The sequence below is a fragment of the Hippocampus comes genome, unplaced genomic scaffold (assembly GCF_001891065.2).
Source record: "Hippocampus comes isolate QL1 unplaced genomic scaffold, H_comes_QL1_v1.1 scaffold130, whole genome shotgun sequence".
Lineage (NCBI taxonomy): Eukaryota > Metazoa > Chordata > Actinopteri > Syngnathiformes > Syngnathidae > Hippocampus > Hippocampus comes.
In genome coordinates this window covers 923,878-943,961 of record NW_017842057.1, presented here as the reverse complement: position 1 = coordinate 943,961, position 20,084 = coordinate 923,878, and the positions used below count along the sequence as shown (strand labels likewise).

The 20,084-nt window shown below is 40.9% G+C and overlaps 1 protein-coding gene across 4 annotated transcripts; it reads left to right on the top strand.

The window, feature by feature from the left end:
- Window positions 1–21: 21 nt before the first annotated feature.
- LOC109510538 (leukocyte surface antigen CD53) lies at window positions 22–14,568 on the top strand. Of its 4 annotated transcripts, none has more exons than XM_019860897.1 (8): window positions 22–113; window positions 10,183–10,257; window positions 11,751–11,939; window positions 12,884–12,958; window positions 13,039–13,140; window positions 13,469–13,576; window positions 13,675–13,758; window positions 14,267–14,568. In XM_019860897.1, exons 2-8 carry the CDS (start codon window positions 10,195–10,197, stop codon window positions 14,336–14,338), a joined length of 693 nt encoding a protein of 230 aa, XP_019716456.1. In that variant the 5' UTR covers window positions 22–113; window positions 10,183–10,194; the 3' UTR covers window positions 14,339–14,568. The 4 variants fall into 4 exon arrangements, with proteins under 4 accessions (XP_019716456.1, XP_019716459.1, XP_019716455.1 ...); XM_019860900.1 differs by lacking the exon at window positions 22–113 and adding an exon at window positions 4,172–4,177; XM_019860896.1 differs by lacking the exon at window positions 22–113 and adding an exon at window positions 9,145–9,452 and having other exon boundaries at window positions 10,181–10,257.
- Window positions 14,569–20,084: the final 5,516 nt, after the last annotated feature.

Genomic DNA, 20,084 nt, shown 5'->3' with positions numbered 1-20,084 from the left:
CCTGTGTTAGTCCATCCTCTTTCCGAACGGGCCACATTCCAGGAAATACAAGCCTAATCTCGAGTTCTCATGAGCCGCAGGAAAAAGTCAGCGTTCACTTTGTCACCCATCGGGTAAGTGATAGAAATTCATCACCTGAAGTGATAGATCTATCTTTGCTCCTTCGGAGTGTCTGTGGTCCAGACGCGGCTCATGTGAGAGCGCTTTGCAGTCTCTCTTTACTGCTACCAGTTCTTTGACATTGGTTCAGTGTGTCTTTTCGCATCCTGTTGACTTAAACTGTTTGCTATTGAACTTGGAAGCAGCGGTTGACAAAATCACCTCACCACAAGATCAGAGTTTTTAGCCATCAAGGACAAAATACCAAACCCACATTAGCACATGAAAAGAAGCCCAACTAGTAAAACCTTGAGGGTGCCGATGCATTCAAACTTGTGTCTTCTAAGTTTGAGCCACTACACACCACTTGACTTCCAAGAGCAGGTGCTGTCACTCAAGTCCAAAGTGGTTGTGTCGTGGTGGGACGACACACACCACAGTGCGCAAACTTACTTATACAAACAACCTGACAGCTGTGCTGAGAAACCACTGGGACGCTGTGGGGAAGGGGGAGTTGGGGGGGCGTCTGGCTGGGGTGAGGGATTGATGGCCAGCACCTTGATAGCCAACAGAAGGGAGAAAGGCAACAGTCTACATTCTTTAAATTCCTGGCCCACAAAGGCAGGATGTGTGTACTGGCCACGCTGCGTCATGTCGGAGCAGAAGGGGTAGTCGAAAAAAGGAGGGGGCTGGCAGGGGTGCCAATTTGGCAGCCTCCTGTCTGGCCACGCGCCAACCATTGTTTATGTGCTAGAAACCAGATTCCCAAACATATGGAGGTCAGAGGTTGTGTGCAATTGATAAGACTGAATATTTCGGTGGGTTGACTTTGGGGCAGAGAGCATACTCCCGATATTTTGGTGAGAATCTGGATAAACGGACCTTCCACTTCTCAGACTCATATTAGCCCGTCGGTCTATTCTCTTCTGTAAATTAGGACGCAGCAAAGAAAAAAAAAAAACATTTATAACAGTCTGTACTCTCCCGGGTGGCATTGCAGTTAAGATGGACACTATAGCATTGCTCAAACAACAAAGCTAATTGTGGCTTTTGCCCAATATCATTACAATTAAGCAAGCAAGTCGGTTTCACTTTCATCCATCCATCCATCCATAGTGACCTAAAAGTAAAAGAGGACATGCAGAATGTAATTGCTACTTGCTCAAATGAACAAAACTCACATTTTACTTCAGCAACAATTTCAACGACTTATACGGTGTAATCTGTGCGAGACTGTGCACTTGTACACGTTTGTGAGTCCCGTGTCAGGACTTCACCATCAGAGTTGACATCTCTGACAAATTCCTCATACCAGTGTCTTTGCAAAGCATGCACATCCTGTTCATACCGCACAGAGTATTAGATGTCATGGATGGTTGTGAGCATATTACATCATGAGTTGTGTCGTCGCATGAGCTTTTGGGGTAAATCAAACAGAAGAAAAGGCCAACGAGTTGGCCTTCTGCTTGGGGTAGAAGCATTTGTGACAGTCGGCTGCTGTCTAAGTAAAAGGGGCAGTGGCAAGTCGTGGCCTGCGCATTCCTCCGCTGCATCTAATACGAGCGATGACAGCAGGGGAGAATAGAGCACCAGTCGTTGCACTATTAGTAAAACAAGCTCAACGTCCTTTCTTTGGTCACTTAACAGAAAGTAGGCTACAGATACTGATTTATACTGAGGCGGAGTAATTTGCTAATTTAAGACTGCTAACTTGATTATTTTGAAAAAAAGCAAGAAAGAAAAATAGAGTTCAAAAGAAAGCGCAACAAGATACTAGTTCTTCTAATTGATCATCATCGGAGAAGCAGATTTGAGCTTTAAAGAAAAGACTTCTGCAGCCTTTCCCCTCCATGAATTTGAGGTTTCCTAAATGGCATCCTGCATATTTAGCACTGTAGAATAAACAAAGTGGCATTTCAAAGGAACTTTAGTGTGGCAGCTGCCGGAATGGCTGACTAACACACAGACTTCCCTGTTAGCAGTGGAGGAAAGGTGCCACCACTACAGAGCGTTGCCTGTGATTCAGCGAGGAAAATGTTATCACAGTAAATGCGTAAACACAAAATGTTCCAGGGCTCCTCTTCGGGAACTAGGGCGCAAACACATAAAAGCCCACTATGCCCCCGTGGTGACTGGAAAGTGCTTCACAGCATATAAAAAAAAATGAAGTCACATTTGATCGAGACATGACAGCGCAGCTGGTGGAACTGTCACTAAAGAGCCGCACCTTAAAGGCTACCGTAGTGTTGTATAATTTGGAACAACACTAAAATTCTCCGCCCAAAGCGTTTCATGCTGCACATATCACCGAGCTGTCATGACGTGAGCAAATCACGTCATTGCATGAGTGTGACCTCTTCAGGCAGCATCAAAAGACGAACTTGTGTTTTGCTTTTGCCTGCGTGTACACTATCAAGTGTTGCAGTGAGCTGTGCGTGAGCAAGCAAGCTTCCTTCCCTCCCCTATCTGCACAGTCATCACGATATGAGGTGCTGCTCTAATACGTTTGCGCTGAAAATAACGGCAACGCTTTGTCACAGTTAGCTTCAAACATCCATCCATCCATTTTCCGAACCGCTTTATCCTAGCTTCAAACAATGTTTGAAAAAACAAAATTATGTGAATTTTGGAGAGTCTAAATATTAACCCTTTCAGGGACAGCAATTACTACAGTGGACAGCTTATCATGTTAGCAGGTTACAGGGTGCATGAAAGGGTTACACCCAAATGGTAAATGTGAACTCTAAATGCTAACTATGAAAATAAATATTTTTTACTTACCATACTTTTTTGCGCGCAATACGTTCCTTGGCTTTGTATCACACATTAAAAAATAAAAAAAAAAAATACAAATAAATAAAATAACATTTCCGACTTAGAAGGGAGAATCATAGTAATAAAACACACAAAACAGCGAGGTAAAACTGCAAGAGATGTAGTTGTGGTCACAAATGAAAACCCGTGATAGAGTAAAGTTGCTTTCACCAAACTGCAAAGTAGCGAGGGAACATTAAGTATAAATATTCAAGACAAAATCTAAATATTAAGTCTAAATGTTGAATCTATACATACGCATCCATTTGGACTGTAGTAGTTTAAACATAGAAAAAAAAATAATGTTGACTCCAAATATACGTATACTGTATGTTAAATTTGAACGTGAGAAATATTTAACTCTTTTGCAAATTCAAACTTCCAATAACAAAAGAATTGAAATAACATTAAAAAAACAGGTCAGAGTTGGTTAATTGACCCAAACAACCACAAAAAAAAACAAAAAAAAAACATTTTACCCAGGAAAATGGACAACTGAAAATAGATGAACTGCCTGAAAATAACATTTGGGAAAACTTGAAGGATACTTTGAGCCAGCTACAAGGAAGGCTTATTTTGACAGATGCGTCAGTTTGCCTTGCATAAAGGCAAGATCCTACCCTGATAATATGCATCCGTATCTGTTATAATGCCCATAATTATATAGTGTGAACTCTCATCTGTTAAAATGTATATCAGTAATTTAAATGACAGAGGGGGCCACAATTCAATTATAACTTGCTGATTTTGGAAGCAATTTTGATGCGGTTTGTTTTGTCGAAAACATCAGACGTGGCTCTAAAACACAAAAAAGGCTGTGTTGAAAATGTTTCTTTGCTCAAAAATATATACTGGCAAGGAAATAGTAAACTGAAAAACAGCCACCAGTTAGGTTCATGAGACCCACATTATGTTAATATTAAATACGTAGATTAGATATTAAACTGTATAAATGTAAAGTTATTTTATGAAATAGCGTCACTTCGTAATTGTAATGATTTAAGATATAGTACAGTATTCACGCACAAGGCTAATGTTATATTCATTTTTTTATAAGCTTGGTCTCATCGCCCCCCTCCCCCCTCCAAGTTCCAAAACTGCATCTGTTTGAAAACGAATGAAGGAATTGGTTTTCAGCACAATTTAGTATTAGATCCGGTCCACCTCACTACATGTGGATGTGGTGGAAATTTCCATAAACACTGAACTAATGAGAGGAATTGCCTCTGGGGTTTTAGTCGTCGTGTGGCGCCTCAAAATAAAGGTTTCAACTGGGTTCCTGTATGTTGCATCACTACGGTTCCGTACATCACTGATGATCACCTTAAAAACATCTACAGAAGTGTCACTATAGACTTGCCTTTCAGCCCACACCCAATGACATCATAATATAAGCTGATGTGATATTATTAATTATTTTCATTTTATATTTGAGGATCATATTCTTTCATGTTTAGATGACGCAAATTACATTCCGTTGTTTAATAATTGCGTAGACATGTTTTTATGTCGATAGCTTCCGATTGGCTGTTGGAGTAAGGGACAGCAGCAAGTGATTTAGTTGCCGAGAAGAGTGTTTTCGATCGTACTGCGGTGCACACCTTTAGAAATAAAGCTACGTTCAAACGGAGTCCATCACTCCTTTTGCGGTTATTTAAAGTGGAGCAATCTATTCATAAACAACGAACCGCTCAATTTACAATACATTTGAAGCCTTGTACGCCCGCGCATATGGCCCAACCCCATTTTACATACGCAGAGATCAAGTCTGTTCAAAGTGTTACCTTTGACCCTTACCCGACATCTTAAAAACAACAGCGAAATCCAAAACATAACACCATGAAGAAAATAACTAATACTTAAGATGTGTTATTTGATGGAACATTCTTTTATGTCTGCCTACTTGTTTAACATCGATATTATGACAAAGAGCAAACAAATTAAGAGTAAAAGACAAAAAGAAACACTTGTGCATTTTGAAACAGGAACAAATGGATCACTGTTTTGAAGCTAGTTACAGAGCCGTAAACAATTGCCTGGGGCGGTGGTTCTTGAACTTTTTACTAGAAGTACCACTAAAATAAATACCTAGCTCGCCTAGTCCCACCATCACAACCAAAATTAAACAACAGTATCGTACTAAGCCCAAGTGTTCATAAATAATGCAGCACCGGTTTTATTCATAATTAATATTTAAAGAAGTCAACTTTTTTAAAAAGAGGCCCGCTAATCCAAAGACAGTATTTCTTGATTAATATTGCATTTGTGGAGTATGAATTAAGCAGAAAAATCCACCCATTTCTCAGAGGGTGTGCATTTTATTTTGTGCAATGAAGCACTTTGTTTTTCTTGTTCCCCCCCAATTTTGCTGCTGTAGACTGCAAATTTCCCCAGTGTGGGACAAATAAAGGTTACCTTATCTTATTTTATTTTTCCACTGTCTTGTCAACTGAAAATTAAAATAACAGTTGCTCAGGTAACGACCAATCACGAGCCACAGGAGTTTAGAGTGTTCAATCGGCCTTCCATGCACGTATTTGGAATGTGGGAGGAAACCGGAGTACCCCGATAAAAAACCCAGACAGGCCCGGGGAGAACATGCAAACTCCACATAGTGAGGCCGGAGCTCGAATTGAACCCAGTACCTCTGCACTGTGAAGTCTATGTGCTAACCACTGGACTACCGGGCCGCCCACATAAAAGTTCAAAAATAAAAACAATGAAAAAAAACTGGGCGGCAGGGTCGGAGGAGGGTCTGTTTGGGAAGTTGAATCTCAGATTCAGGAAAAGCGACGGGGTCAGCAGAGTCCCCAAAGGGCACGGGAGTTTGTCCAACCAGTTTTATGTGCTTTCTAGACATGACCGTTCAATCATGTCCCTCGGGGGATCTTGTGAGGGGATGCTTTGGCAGCATGATTTACCAGACACCCGAGTGCGGACGGTAACGTACCTTTTTGGAAGCAAGTGGGCCTGGAAAGCCCGCTCTCCACCGTGGCTTGGCCCCGGTTTAAAACAAACCGCGCAATCAAGTTATGCATTTGCTGTGACGTACCTGGATACTTTGTGAGCAACGTCATCAGGGTTTGTTAACGTAATTCAGCATTAAATCAGTTAAAAACGAAACATAGAGTCATTAACCCTTTCAGGTGACAGCGTTTGCTACAGCTTATCAGGTTATCAGGTTACAGGTTATAATTATTTGTGCATGAAAGGGTTAAAACCCCAGCAGCTTGACGGCACTAAGAAGAGGTGGGTTTTGTTTTTTTTCTGATGTAATATGTGCATTTGCGGGTTAGTTCTGGCCATCACAGTCGCAAGCACACATCCCCTGCAGCGTCCCCCAATCAGTGAGTACGTTTCAGCACGAGACAGCTGCACCCCGTCGACGACTACATTTCAGTGCATGACAACCACAATCCCTCCCCCCCGCCAGTTCAAGTGATGGCCGCCATCAACGACTATTCCCGGGATGAATTTTGGTCCCAGCAAGTCCCAGGCGACGAGTCTGGATTTCCAGGACAACTGCTCCCACCAATTGACGCTGGATAAGCAGAAGAAAATGGATGGATGGATGCTTCAAGATAATTATTGTGAACGTGTGCAAAGAGTCTTTGCAGACTGAGATCAAATAGTGATCTGACTGACATCGTGCCATCATGACCTGCCGCTCAGACGTAAGGTGGCTCATTCTAGCCAAGCAGTTACCTACATTGGTGCTGACCAGAGTGAGCATTCCTCCACTATCGATGGCGGCAGATGATACAGTCAGATCTTTCTAATGAACAAAGTAAAAGGTGCGCCTTGGTCCAACAAAGGTTGGTGTTCAGTACTGCAACAAGCACCACTGTCTCTGTCCTCTTTTACATCCAATTTTGTGACGACTGGAGTCAGGTAAGATTTCAGCCATTGCGCCGCCAATGCTGAGTGCTCACTGGCATCATTTCTCCTTTCATACAAATGACACTGGATTCATTTCTCCTTTCACACAAATGACCGAACGTTAACTTCAACTTGAACTTTATGGACAACAGTCTTCTAAATATTTCCTGACCCACCACGGACCATGCCCGTTTGAATACTTTTCCTTAACGTCTGTACAGCACATTGTGTCCTATCCGAGTGGCCTACTGTTTCCTTTGCATGAGTGCCCCCTCTCTTTGATATTTCCCAACATCTTCCCGCGGTATCTGCTACATGCAATATATTCAGCGTGTGCACCAGAGGACACCGCTGAAATATTTAAAATGGTCTTCCATTGTGTCTACAATCCATCTGGAGCTGTCCCGGCCAACTTTGCGTGCATGTTTTCAGAATGTGAGAGGGAGCCAGATGCACAGGAAAAACATGCAAACTCCACATAATAGAGCCTTTGCTGGATGTCAAACCCAGAACCTAGACTGTGAGGCAGATACGCAAAGCCTTTCGGCACAGTACTGTACCTGGATAGCATTTCAGTAATTTATTCAAGTGTGAATTGGTACGGTGCGCTTGAGAACAGACCACTTCCGCATTTTATTCTGGTTTCCCAACACATCAGCGTCTTATGAATCAGTCCTTCCACTCTGTCATTGGACAAATAAGGACAGACTAGCATTCACATTGTTATTGTGTTTCACAGACAAATATATTTTTATTGTTATATGGCACTTCTCCTCAAAAGCAGTGCTATTCCAAGATGTTTTATGTTTGATTGATGGCCAGTCGTATCTGCAACAGCCAAGCACGGGCCTACTGAAAATAAAGTTTGGTACGCAAGCTAATGTGCGCCGACCATGTTTTGTGTTTGCGTGCGAGCATCCTGCGCATTTTGAATCTGCAAGTTTTTGGGGGTGGCGTTGTGTTTTGTGGCAAGACATGTCTGTAAAATATTAAAAAGTGTTTGTAAATAAGGAAGGCCAAGAACAATATCATTGCCGCATGTGGGACAGAGAGGGAAACATAACACGGCCAGCTTCCTTGACCGGCCGGGACTGAGACAAAAAAAGGAGCAGGTTTAGCAAGTTGGGAGCAAGGAAGTTGGAGTATTTTGAGTGGATTGAATTGTTTACAACTGCTGAACTGTCACCCAAGACAGCAGCCAACACAACCATCGCTCACCAAATTGACTATCAATGTTCAAACTTTTTTTTTTTATGTTGGAGGAGAAGAGCTCTTCCTCCTGTCTGCTCAAAAGTAACCCTGGTGTAGAACAAACACGCAAGACAAGCAGTGTGTTGCAATTTTTCACCTTTGGTCTGAATGAACCATAAAATTCATTATGAGCGTAGAAAAAAATCTTACAAAACTTCAATCACTCACCAAAATGAATGTGGACATCTCAACTTATGTCCACATCAACCTCTAAAAATATCACCTCGAGATTTAGTATTTTATGAACAAAGCATTGATCTTAGTAAGTGGCGTAGGCTTTGTTGTGAGTGCTTCTATGAAAAGGAAAATACCATCCTCATAAAATCCGTAATACTTGGGCGATCCTTCGAATATTTTCAGAGCGTGATATGAACATAAGTCGAGATGTCAGTTCTGGATGTACTGCACGGCAGCTGTCACGTTGCAAGGTGGTGGTGGACCCCAAAAAGCAGGCAGGAGGAAGGAGCAGGGTGTACTTGAAAGATTGTATTAAAACTCAGAGAAAACGAAATCCAAAACAAAGTCCAAAGTATCAAACAAAACACATGACTGAAGATAAAACATAACACTGACCAAAACATGACCGAAACAAACCTGACAGCAGCAGACAAACGGCAACAAACAAACATGACAGTAGCAAAGAGCAACAATGACCCGACAATGAGTGGTTGGGCTGGGAGTCCTTTTAAAGCACTAATTACCTAATGACCAACAGGTGTGCAGCTGCAGGGGAAGCCCTACAGTGCCACCTGTTGGTCCCAAACCGAATCATGACAGCAGCTGTCTTGGAGCTCATTTCGAGCGCTATGATTTTATCTTCTGCAATATTTATTTTAGTGAAACATGATTTTAATGTGTTTTACCAATGTCCATACTTTTTCATGTAAATCCAACAGACTCCTTTTTTTTTCAGTGTGTACCTCTCCTGCGGTGAATTTAAAGCGAATGAGAGGAGCTTCTTCTATTGGGCAGGAAGCATGTCGGCTGTGTTCCCTCCCACATTAGGGCAAACGTCTGTTTCAAACCACGCTGCTCCACGAAAATACCAAAACTGTGAGACTGCACTTTGTGCTAGAGTTGCACTGGGCAGAAAATTCAGGCCCTGAGACTTTGTCTGCATCTGTGTTCAGGTGGACAGCATTAGACACCTTGATGAGAGCAGGCTTTTCACATTCCAGATGCGGCGAGAAATTAACTGTTGTTGTTTTGCTTTATTCCGTGCTGAACGAGCTCACTCATAGATTTTTCACCCGATGTTTAGAAAGAGGAAATAAGACAGCGCTGAAAAGCCCCATGAGGCACAGCACAGTCCTCAGTATGAAGAGAAGGGGAAGTGTAAGCAGCAGCTGAGTTCTCAAAAACAACAGCAAAAACAAAAATAAGAATTGATCACTGTCTTCTAAAAAAAAAAAGGTAAGCGTCTGTTTGTCTTTTTTAGACTATGAATTCAAGTGTCACATTGTTTGTGCGAGACTAAGCTACAGTCGTCTTAATCATAAGAAATGTTAAAATTATCATTGTCATTTTCGATGTGTTGTATACTCACTTGATATTTCGAAAGAAAATGAACACTCCAGCATGTACAGTCATCAAAGTCATTTTCAAAGTCATGCTGAAATGGTCGCAATCGTGACCAAAATATTTCTAATATTATCGTGCAAGTTGTGATTATGATATATTCTTCCTATTTATTATTTCATACTTTGTTCTAATGTTGTCAAAATTCAAATCATACATTCTATTTAGAATAACAACAATGCATTGGCTTTTTAGACAATTTTTCTTGAAGATTTGTCTAAGTTTGGCACTAATTTTTACCTCAACTAATTGTAATAATTATAATACGAATGATAATTTGACATTTGTGGATCTTCACATTTGACCAAATCTTTTCAATATTAACTTGGGTCTAATCAGTAAAATCGAAGACTAAATGTCCGAAATCCTTTTGAAACACAATGTCTCTTTGTCTCTTGGTGAAAGACAGGAAATGAGATGAGCTAGAATCACTACCCCGCCACCCCCACCCCTCCAAGTGTCACTGTCGATTTGTGAAGACCAACTCAGCTTATAACACAAAACACTGCTTCTCTCTTTTTCTATTTGCATTTTCACAATCTTTGTGACGTGTTTTAACAGAACCTCGCCACGATGACCCACGGATGCCTCAAGTGTTTAAAGTACACCATGTGTGTCGCCAACTTTCTTTGTTTTGTACGTATGTCTCTGATTCATTTGTTCTGATGCCATGATGCCATAAACGTGTCAAATGCAATCACAAAAACAACTTACCAAAGTTCATTATATTATTATTTAGTCATTTTCATTAGCAGTACGTTTGTACCCAAACCATTTCGATACGAAATGACTAAACTAAATTTGCACCATTTTTGTTTAGAACTCAGTATTACGGGTACAGTGGAACTTCAATGGAAATGCAACTCAGCAATTCCAGAGTGCAACTCTCATCAACACAAATGCTTATTTACTGTACTTTTTTTTGCCGAAGGACCATTCAACAACATGCCAAACACTGTAGGACCTACAATGTTTTTAGACCTACAGTGTAAAAACATTCAAACATGAAACCTACACACCCTTAACATTAATGATGAGAGACGGAGCTAAAACTGCTTCAAGGGGGCGCATGGTAGACAGGAAATGTGACTCCTGTATGGAATTTGCATGTTCTCCCTGTGCCAGCGTGGATTTTCTCCGGGTACTCTGGTTTCCTCCCACACTCCAAAAACATGCATGGCAGATTAATTGATCACTCAAAATTGTCCGTAAGTGTGACTGTGAGTGTGAAGGGTTGTTCGCCTCTGTGTGCCCTGTGATTGGTTGGCCACCAGTTCAGGGTGTCCCCCCCTCCCACCCACTTACTGCCCGAAATCGGCTGGGATAGGCTCTAGTACGCCCACGAGCCTCGTGAGGATAAGCCGAGTAGAAAATGGATGGATGGAAGTGGACGCTCCCTCTGGTGACTATATAGAAAAAAGTGGCAGTGAGAAAACTCATAAAAACGTAGTTTTGTAGTTTTAAAAATAGGAATTGTGCTGGGATTTGAAGGTTCAAAAAAGCAAAATTGAGTCAATATCCATCCATCCATCCATTTTTTTGAACCGCTTTGTCCTCTCAAGGGTCGCAGGGCCTGCTGGAGCCTATCCCAGCTGTCCTCGGGCAGTAGGCGGGGGACACCCTGAAATGGTTGCCAGCCAACTGCAGGACAAATTGACTCAATATTTTGCAGTAAAAATAAATAAATAAATAAATAAACAAACAAACAGGATGTAGGCACCCTTGGCCACGTGTTTGATAGGTACAAGGTATGCAACCACTTGCTTCATTGTATTCACTGTGATGGGTCAAATAAAGAGGGCGACATTCATGCACATGACAACAAAAAGATTATTCTTTTCTTCTTATATGAATAAAATTACAGACTACAGTAAGTGAATGTGGCCAAAAATAACCACGAGGTGAAACGGTAGTAAACTCAAACAAGGTTAAGTGATCTGACAAAGTGAGAACAAAATTTAAAACCCTCTCCCCAGAGAACAGTGAAGACATGTTAAACATATAAATAAAAAACAAAAAGAAAAAGAAAACAAATCCCGTTTCCATAACTATTGAGGTGAGCGCAGTGGAGGAAGAGCATTTCCATAGAACATGTACTCCCCACTGAAGTGATTGTTTTTCGGTGTCAGATGTCTGGCGTGGCCGTGCTGGGCTTCGGCGTGTTCCTGATGGTGAACTTCAAACTGACGGCACTCACACCTTCCCTGGCCAACTTTAATTTAGCCAACATGTTGCTGATCAGTGGCATCATCATCTCGTGTGTTTCCTTCCTGGGCTTCCTGGGAGCTCTGAAAGAGAACCGCTGCCTCCTACTGACGGTACGACACACATACTGTACGGAACTGTACTTTTTTTAAAATGAGCATTCAGATTTTTATATTGCGCACCGAACAATAGCGGTTGTCTTTCCGAATATCCTGTCGACATGCACTGTTTACAGAACGGTCGTCTCGACCAGTTCCCTGGGTTACATGTCACATTGTAAACTACGAAGTGTCGACTCAACTGTTATGAAACCAAAACAATGTGCTCCCATCGCTTTGCAAAGTTGTAAACCGATTGAAAATGACAGCAATGCGATTTTGGCTCATTATAACTACTAAAAATTAAAATTAAATTGTTTTTTTCTTTTTTTTTCCAGACTAGGTCGGTAACGTTTGGGCACCAGAAGATGGTAGTTTTTAGGCTAGCACGAGATTGGATAAAACACGTTGACCAGGAATCATTCTTATAGCTGACATCAAACAATTCTCTGAAAACAGGCCACAGATGAAGAACATCTCTGAATATTGCTATCATTATCATGAATGCTTTCTGGTCCCCGTTTTTTTTTTTCCACAGCAAGATCCAATCAATCAAGATCTACTATTTTGCTCTTGTTACATCTTTTTTTAAAGAATTAAAATTAGAATGTCTTGTGATTTGCGGAGGTTGAAAAAAGTAAAAAGCCTGTTTTGAATTTGACAGAGCAAGCATTCCAAAGTACAGAAAACTACTGTACTTCCAAAGGGAGAAAAGTTAAGAGGCTATTAGGGGGGGAAAAACAAAGTACATATACCTGGAAAATAAAATAAATACAGTCAAAGTATTGGTATTGCCCTTGTGACGCAAGTTCCTCATCATCAATAAGGGTAGGGCAATTAAAGCAAGTCAAGCAGAATTTGAACAGGTTATCCATCACAAATGTGGAATGTGATTCTTTAATGCAAATGGACGCAGTTGAAAGAGTGACATGAACATGCGTGTCTGTTTCTGCTGTCAGTTCTTCCTGATGCTCTTCTTCCTGCTGCTGGTGGAGCTGACTGCTGCGTGCTTGCTTCTCCTCTACGAACGAGACGTTAGGCCACACCCGGGACACATTCTGTTATCGTGTGCCATCCAAGTGTTATGCCAATAATCTACACTTCACCTCATCAGATTGACAAATGGGTGGAGCGTGATCTGAACGACGGTTTGAAGCAAGCAAAAGGGAAACATCCGGATGAGTACCGCAGTGAGTGGGATCTGGTCCAGAAAACGGTGAGACATGAACATGAGCAGACGAGACTTACAAGCTGTGTCAGAAAAGGCAACTCGTAGTTTGGGTTTGAAGTATCTTTTGTGACCCCAGTGCTGGAACCTTTCTGGCACACCGCATATCACAGTCATTCTCAAAATGTGGATCACATACCACTAGTTGTACACAGGCTTCTTCTCATCGGACACAGAACAATGACTTCCAACGTAGTTCAGCTTTATTTTATATTTGAACTTAAACACATTTGTATTTAATGATCAAGAACCATTTGGTTTAAACTTTTATGTTGGTAACATTTTTATTGTGTTGTCTTGTAACGTTTTGTTCCAGTTTGATTGTTGCGGGGTGCACAATGTGTCAGACTGGGGAGATAATGTGCCAGATTCCTGCTGCTTTCAAGACTGCATCGACTCACAGATGCGACAGTACAGATCAACTGTATGGGAGCTCAACACATTGCCATGTGACCAGTTCAGCATGACACTCGGTCCTTTTTTTTTCCAGTTCAGTTCAAATCGTCTGCTTTGGGTTTGCAGGGCTGTTTGGACAAGATAAGGAGCTGGTTTGAAGAAAATTTCCTCACCACTGGGATTTCTGTTATTGTCCTCTGCATTATTGAGGTAAACAAATTTTATACATACATACATACACACACACACACACAAATATATTAGATAGATATATAGATAGATAGGTGTGTATATCTGTGTGTGTATAAAATATAAAAAAAAAAAACAGTGCGAAAATCGCCGCACAGTAATTTTCCCCACAGAATTTTGAAAATAGACATACACAATTATATTCTGTACACTGTGTGTGTGTGTGTGTGTTTGTGTATATATATATATATATATATATTAATAAAAATACAGTACTGTATGTATTCCTGACATTTGACAATAAATTGTGGGGCAATCCTGTTACGATTACAGGAATGTATTTGTATGTTTACAAATTTGAAGGCAGATGGTGAAAGCTGAGTCAGCTAAAATTAAAAAGAAGAGTGGCATTTTGCTAAATGAAAACAGTAGAAACATAAACAAATGCTGACTGACAGCATGGCTTAAGTTAAACATGACTAAAACCTATAGCACGGATGACCATGTTCGTTTTTTTTTTTTTTGACAGGTCTTAGGGATGTGTTTTGCCATGACACTCTTCTGCCACATCAGCAGATCTGGACTGGGCTACATGTTGTAGAACAGAGAACAGCGTGTGTTTCCATTTAACAGTTTTCAATGTTTAGTTAGTTGCGTCCTTCCAAATACTCATGACTTGACTGAGCAAAACTGTTCATTAATGACATTTTCTAAATTGTGACTCATGACTTACACATGTAGCTTGGATTTTTCCCAGTTTAATCAATTCAGTGTCTTTGTTCACATTTCCATGTACGTACCGAAAATAAACCTCCAGTTTGTCTCCAAGCCCATTTTTCCAACTCTGTAATTAAGTCTTGCTACGTTTTATCACGGTGTGCGTGACGGGTCGTGGGGAAGAAAGGGCTGCCGAGTTCCAAATGCTGAAATGCAAGTTTTGTGCCCACGGTTTACCATGGATTGGGGTTGCCAGCTTTTATAAATGAAAATAATGGACACCCACCACAGCATCTCGGCCCACACAGGTACGCACCCGGTGTGATGGAGTGACCGTGTTATTTTTATTTGTGTCAAAATCTTTTTATCATCATAACAAATCGGTCATACATCAAACATATCGGTCTATCGTGGTGAAGAAAGAGCTGAGCCAACAGGTGAAGCTCTCTATTTCCCGGTCGATCTACGTTTCTACCCTTACTTGTGGTCACGAGCTATTGGTCGTGACCAAAAGAACGAGATCCCGGATGTAAGTGGACGAAATGAGTTTTCTCCGCAGGGTGTCTGGGCTCTCCCTTAGAGATAAGGTGAGCAGCTCGATCATCCGGGAGGAACTCAGACTCAAGCCGCTTCTCCTCCATGTCGAGAGGAGCCAGATGAGGTGGCTCGGGCATCTGATTAGGATGCCTCCTGAACACTTACCTGGTGAGGTTTTCCAGGCATGTCCGCCGGCAGGAGGCCCCGGGGGCAACCCAGGACCTCACTGGAGAGACTCTCTCTCTCAGCTGGCCACGGAACGCCTTGGGATCCTCCGGCAAGAGCTGAAAGAAGTGGCTGGGGAAAGAGAAGTCTGGTCTACCCTGCTAAAGCTGTTGCCCCTGCGACCAACCCCGGTAAGTGGTAGAAAATGGATGGATGGATGGATACTTCACCTTCTCATTGACTGCACTAAACTGTAATTTGATCAAATAATGCATTTTTGGTTTCAATGTTATCAGTTTGACACGCTCTCTTTAGAATTAGCTTGATAATTATCATCTCCACTGACGTTGTCTAAACCAAGGAGCAGCCTCTTCCCAGTCACGTCTATTTCTGCAAACATGGCGTCAAAAGCTGCAGTCAAATTTGGAAAGTGTTACTACAATCGCTGACCCGTCATTTCTATCAATTAATGCATCATACACACTGCACAGCGAGCTCAAACTCTCAAAGAGAAACTGTCTCCTCCCTCTCTCACACAAATATATTTCACATTAAGTGCTCAAAATAGGTGCGCCACAGCAGTCACTGAGGGTAAAGAAACCCATGGCTTCGTTTTTAGCGCGTTGGATACGGCATAGCTCCAAGTTGTGTTACACCACATTATGCATCATCAGATTTAGTTGCGTTAGTTCAGTTTTACGATAGCCAAGTAGGTTTCCAATCTGCTTGGTGACTGCTGTGGCATTATTATTGTTACTGGTATTATTATTATGTTGGACAATTTAAACTTCTCGCTGGATATCCCCAGCAACACTTTCCCCCTCCCGCATGTCACGACAATCCTGTTTTTTCCATGGAGGCTTGAAACAGGGATGCCGTGGCCGCCAGTAACTGGTTCACAGGTTTAAATATGCAATCACATCTCCCAAAAATAGAATAGAATAAAAGAAGTTCAAGTGACACAGATGAATTACTTTTATTTTAAGAAGCCTAAAAAGAAAAAAAAAACCTAAAGATTTCCAATACACTAAAATAATTTTGTTCTTTTTTTTAAACTATCACACAAAAATAGAAACAAGTATTTTTTTGTAATTAAAAAAAAAAACAATGAAAACAAAATGTAACTGTACACAGCAGAACATACCAATTATTGCAAACTGAACAGCCCTGGCACCCAAATAACTGAAAACAAGTATTGCAATTCACCTACAGATACGAAAAAAACTATTTTGATACAACCCTCCTGTTCTCCACTGTTGTGTTTTTCCTCTATGAATACGGACATAAAACAGTCCTGTACTGAATAAAAAAACCAGTTACATTTCATAGAAAACCAAAACTGACATTGTTATAGTAAAATATTGCTCAGCTTGCATTATGGACATTTTCAAAAGCAGCCGTTTGTATTCTTGCCATTGCTGAAAGACAAACTAAACACGATTACAGTATTTTAAAGTGATGCCGTTAACTAAATCAAGTGAAAAGTCACAGATAAACATGTTAGGATTGCTTCATTCTTAAGATGTTTGCAAGCAAATGCCCTGGCAAGAAACAGTTTTCAAATCAATCGCGGGAGCAGACAGTACCAATCACCTCCAGAAGCATTCCTGTTTGTTAAGGTTGCAAAGACTGATCGACATCACGTGTACACACGGGCTAAATTGTTGGTACCCTTCCATTAAAGTAATAAAGAGCCACAATGGTCAATAAAATATCTCAGTGAAATTAATATATGAAAAGCTGGCACTGCTTTGTGATGTTCAACCGTTTTTTTTTCCTTTTAAACAAGTGAATATGCAGCATTTTTTCCATTGTTTGTTTTAAACACTATGCTCTCTCTCTCCCCCCATATATACATCTACACACACACCGATACACATATACGGTGTGTGTGTGTGTGTGTATATATATATATATATATACACGCACGCACGCACACACACACACACACACACGCACACACACACACACGGGGTTAAAGCAAAAATAAATTCATTTAACTGAAAGCTTTTTAAATGGAATTAAAATGACTGCGGTCAATTAATCAAAAAATTGCTGTGTAGTACATACAGTAGACCGATTCTTTTTTAAAAAAATATTCAAAGTATGTATCTTGTCCAAACAAGGAGAGATTTTCAAACAAAATATAAAAGGACTAAAACTGATTCATGGAGACATTCAAGTAATCAGTGGGTGTCAATAAGATTTGTTTGTCAGTCACATTTTGTGCGTTTTTGATAACTTTTATTGGGTACAAGGCCCTCATTAATGGAACGATATTGATCCTAGAAATCAGCATTTAATGATATTTCAAGAATTGAAAATTTGAAGAGGACATTTACAATATGGTCCATATTTGTCTGTTGCCTCCCGATCTGGAGCACTTTAAGATGCAAAGTGCATCACAAATAAAATTCATTCTTGTTCTGGATAACTGTTTTCTGAAAGGGTACCAACAATACAGCTGACATGTGCATTTAGTTCACCTACAAATCTGAAAGCGCACAACAGCATTTGTAATGACGTTAATAAATAAAAGAAAGACAAAGTCTCTCCAAACCCTGGTTCAACAAATAACCATGTTCACACCACATCAAATGTCATTTCCCACCCACGACTGCCCCGTATACGTGGAATGAGTCACAACATAGGGTACCCAGCCCCTAATGTTAAAATAGTTCCAAATGGCTGCTCGAACGTCATCTCATTGTGCTGGAAGAAACACCCACTGCTACCTCTAGTTCTGCTCTCTTCCAGTATGACAAAGCTGAGCATTTTTACAGAAACGTCTGACACCGTTCGCAACAATTACATATTGGTATCTGCGGTGTCTGTTCAGCGATGAAATGTCACTGAAATGACAGAATTCATACCAATCGCCATCGAAACAACGGCTCTGTTCATCCTACTTTCACATTGCCCTGCAAGATGAAGAGCTTGTACATGTCACAACAAGAGGAAACGAGGGAAATTAAAGTGCAGGCTCCATGACTACACTCAAACGGCACCATGCTTTAGTCAAAGGTGTCTAACTCGAGACCTGGGGGCCACATCCAGCCCACCACATCATTTAATGTGCCCCACATCAACAAAGCAGGTGCATCTAACTTGATGTTTCTTGGTGGAATCTGTACCAAAATTGAAAACCGTCTTCACTTCGATAAAGTTGAGATACTGCAAGCAATTTTTGTGACCAAATTATTTTTTTCACCATCGATTATGTTGTGTCTATTTCAAACATGCTGAGGAGATTATACATTTATATGGTTTCACAGTCAAAACGGCCCTCTGAGGGAAATCATAACTGCAATGTGGCCCCCGACAAATCTGAGTTTCACACCTGTGTTTTAATGCATGCTGGGCCGATTGTATAGTGTTATTAGTATTGCTGTTCCAACACAAGTCATACAGGCTTTCTAGTTTGCTATGCTTACATCCAGGCGGATGCACTAAAGTTAAAACGCAGCATCCATAGCAATGTGGAAGGGGTGTTCAAGGACTGGGGGGGGGGGGGGGGCACATTGTGAAATGGCAGCTTTAAATTTTAGTTAAATGTCAGAAATGTGCCCAATGACCCCTTCCACTGTCACTGTGACTGGGTCGGAAATCCTGGGGACGTTTGGGCAGGAACAAGGTGGGCGGAATATCGGCCACATGAAAAGGAGTTTCAGAAGTACATTTTGTGAATTTGTGAACACTTCACTTAGACCCCGGCAATCTCTGAGCATCATTGTGGCAAGGCGTACCTTTACACAATGATTTCCTCTCCAGTTATTACTTTTTAGGATGCCCAATTCTCAAGCGCAAGTCGTTTGGGGGAAAAAACAAGACTAATTGAGGAAGCAGAAGACCCAGCCGCCCTTTCCCAGTGACTTCTCAAGCATTTTCAGTTAATGCCAGTTTGGTTTCACAAGTCACTCCTGTGTTATACATTCAGTTAAGATATTACCGTTTCATTGATGGATGACCTGATTCATGTACACTTGACACAAATTTGTTAACCCCAACATTTATCATACTGTCGTTTTCCAGGCTACTAAACAGTACGTGTTTGGAGGTATTTTAAGTCTGCACAGCGCTAACACGATCAATCACTCGAGGCTTCTTATTTTAGGACTTCACAGAGCTGCCAACCTACCGGTATAGAAATTAATAATTTGTCTAAATTTCCCTATTTTCAAAATTCTGTGTAGAAAATTACTGTACGGCGGTTATCGCACTGTTCTTTATACTTTACACACACACACACACACACACATATACATACACACATTATATACACAATATATACACACACACACATTATATATGTATATATATACACACACACATAAATATACATATATGTATATACACACACACATTATATTATATATATATATATATATATATACATATATAATGTGTGTGTGTGTGTGTGCGCTCGCAATTTTACTTAATTCAAAGAATAAATCAATCACAAAATTATTAAAATATTTACTTTAACACTGACATTCCAACAATGTACACACTAGGGTGGTCCATTTTGGAAAAGTTTGTCGGATTCGTCGGGCCGGGTCGGAAATCTTGTCGATACTATGACACAAGGATGTGTGCAAAATTTTATTCCGATCGGATAATTTTATCCCGTCCCGCAGAGCGACCAAAGTTTCCCCTATGGAAAGAATGTTACGGGGCTGAATGGTAGTACGGTTTCTCCCGTACAGTAAGGATTTTGTTTTGCTCAGTTCGCACTTGCAATAATTCAAAGACGGAAGACAGGAACGCATGTATTGCAAAAAAGGCAACCGTGGTTATCCTTCAACACTGGTGAGATTGTTGGTCCATGTTAACTGGTCCATCTGTCTATCTGTCCATCTGTCTATAATGCGCGACTGTCTGGAAGTGATCCGATCCGTTTTGCATTTTTTTCAGGCCGGGAGTGGTGC

Bases quoted from the DNA above. Each gene is read 5' to 3' on its own strand.
- LOC109510538 (XM_019860897.1), top strand. From the start codon at position 10,195: ATGACCCACGGATGCCTCAAGTGTTTAAAGTACACCATGTGTGTCGCC. The intron at 11,940-12,883 runs GTACGACACACA...TTCTGCTGTCAG, and splicing joins ACCGCTGCCTCCTACTGACG to TTCTTCCTGATGCTCTTCTT. The intron at 13,577-13,674 runs GTATGGGAGCTC...TTGGGTTTGCAG, and splicing joins TGCGACAGTACAGATCAACT to GGCTGTTTGGACAAGATAAG.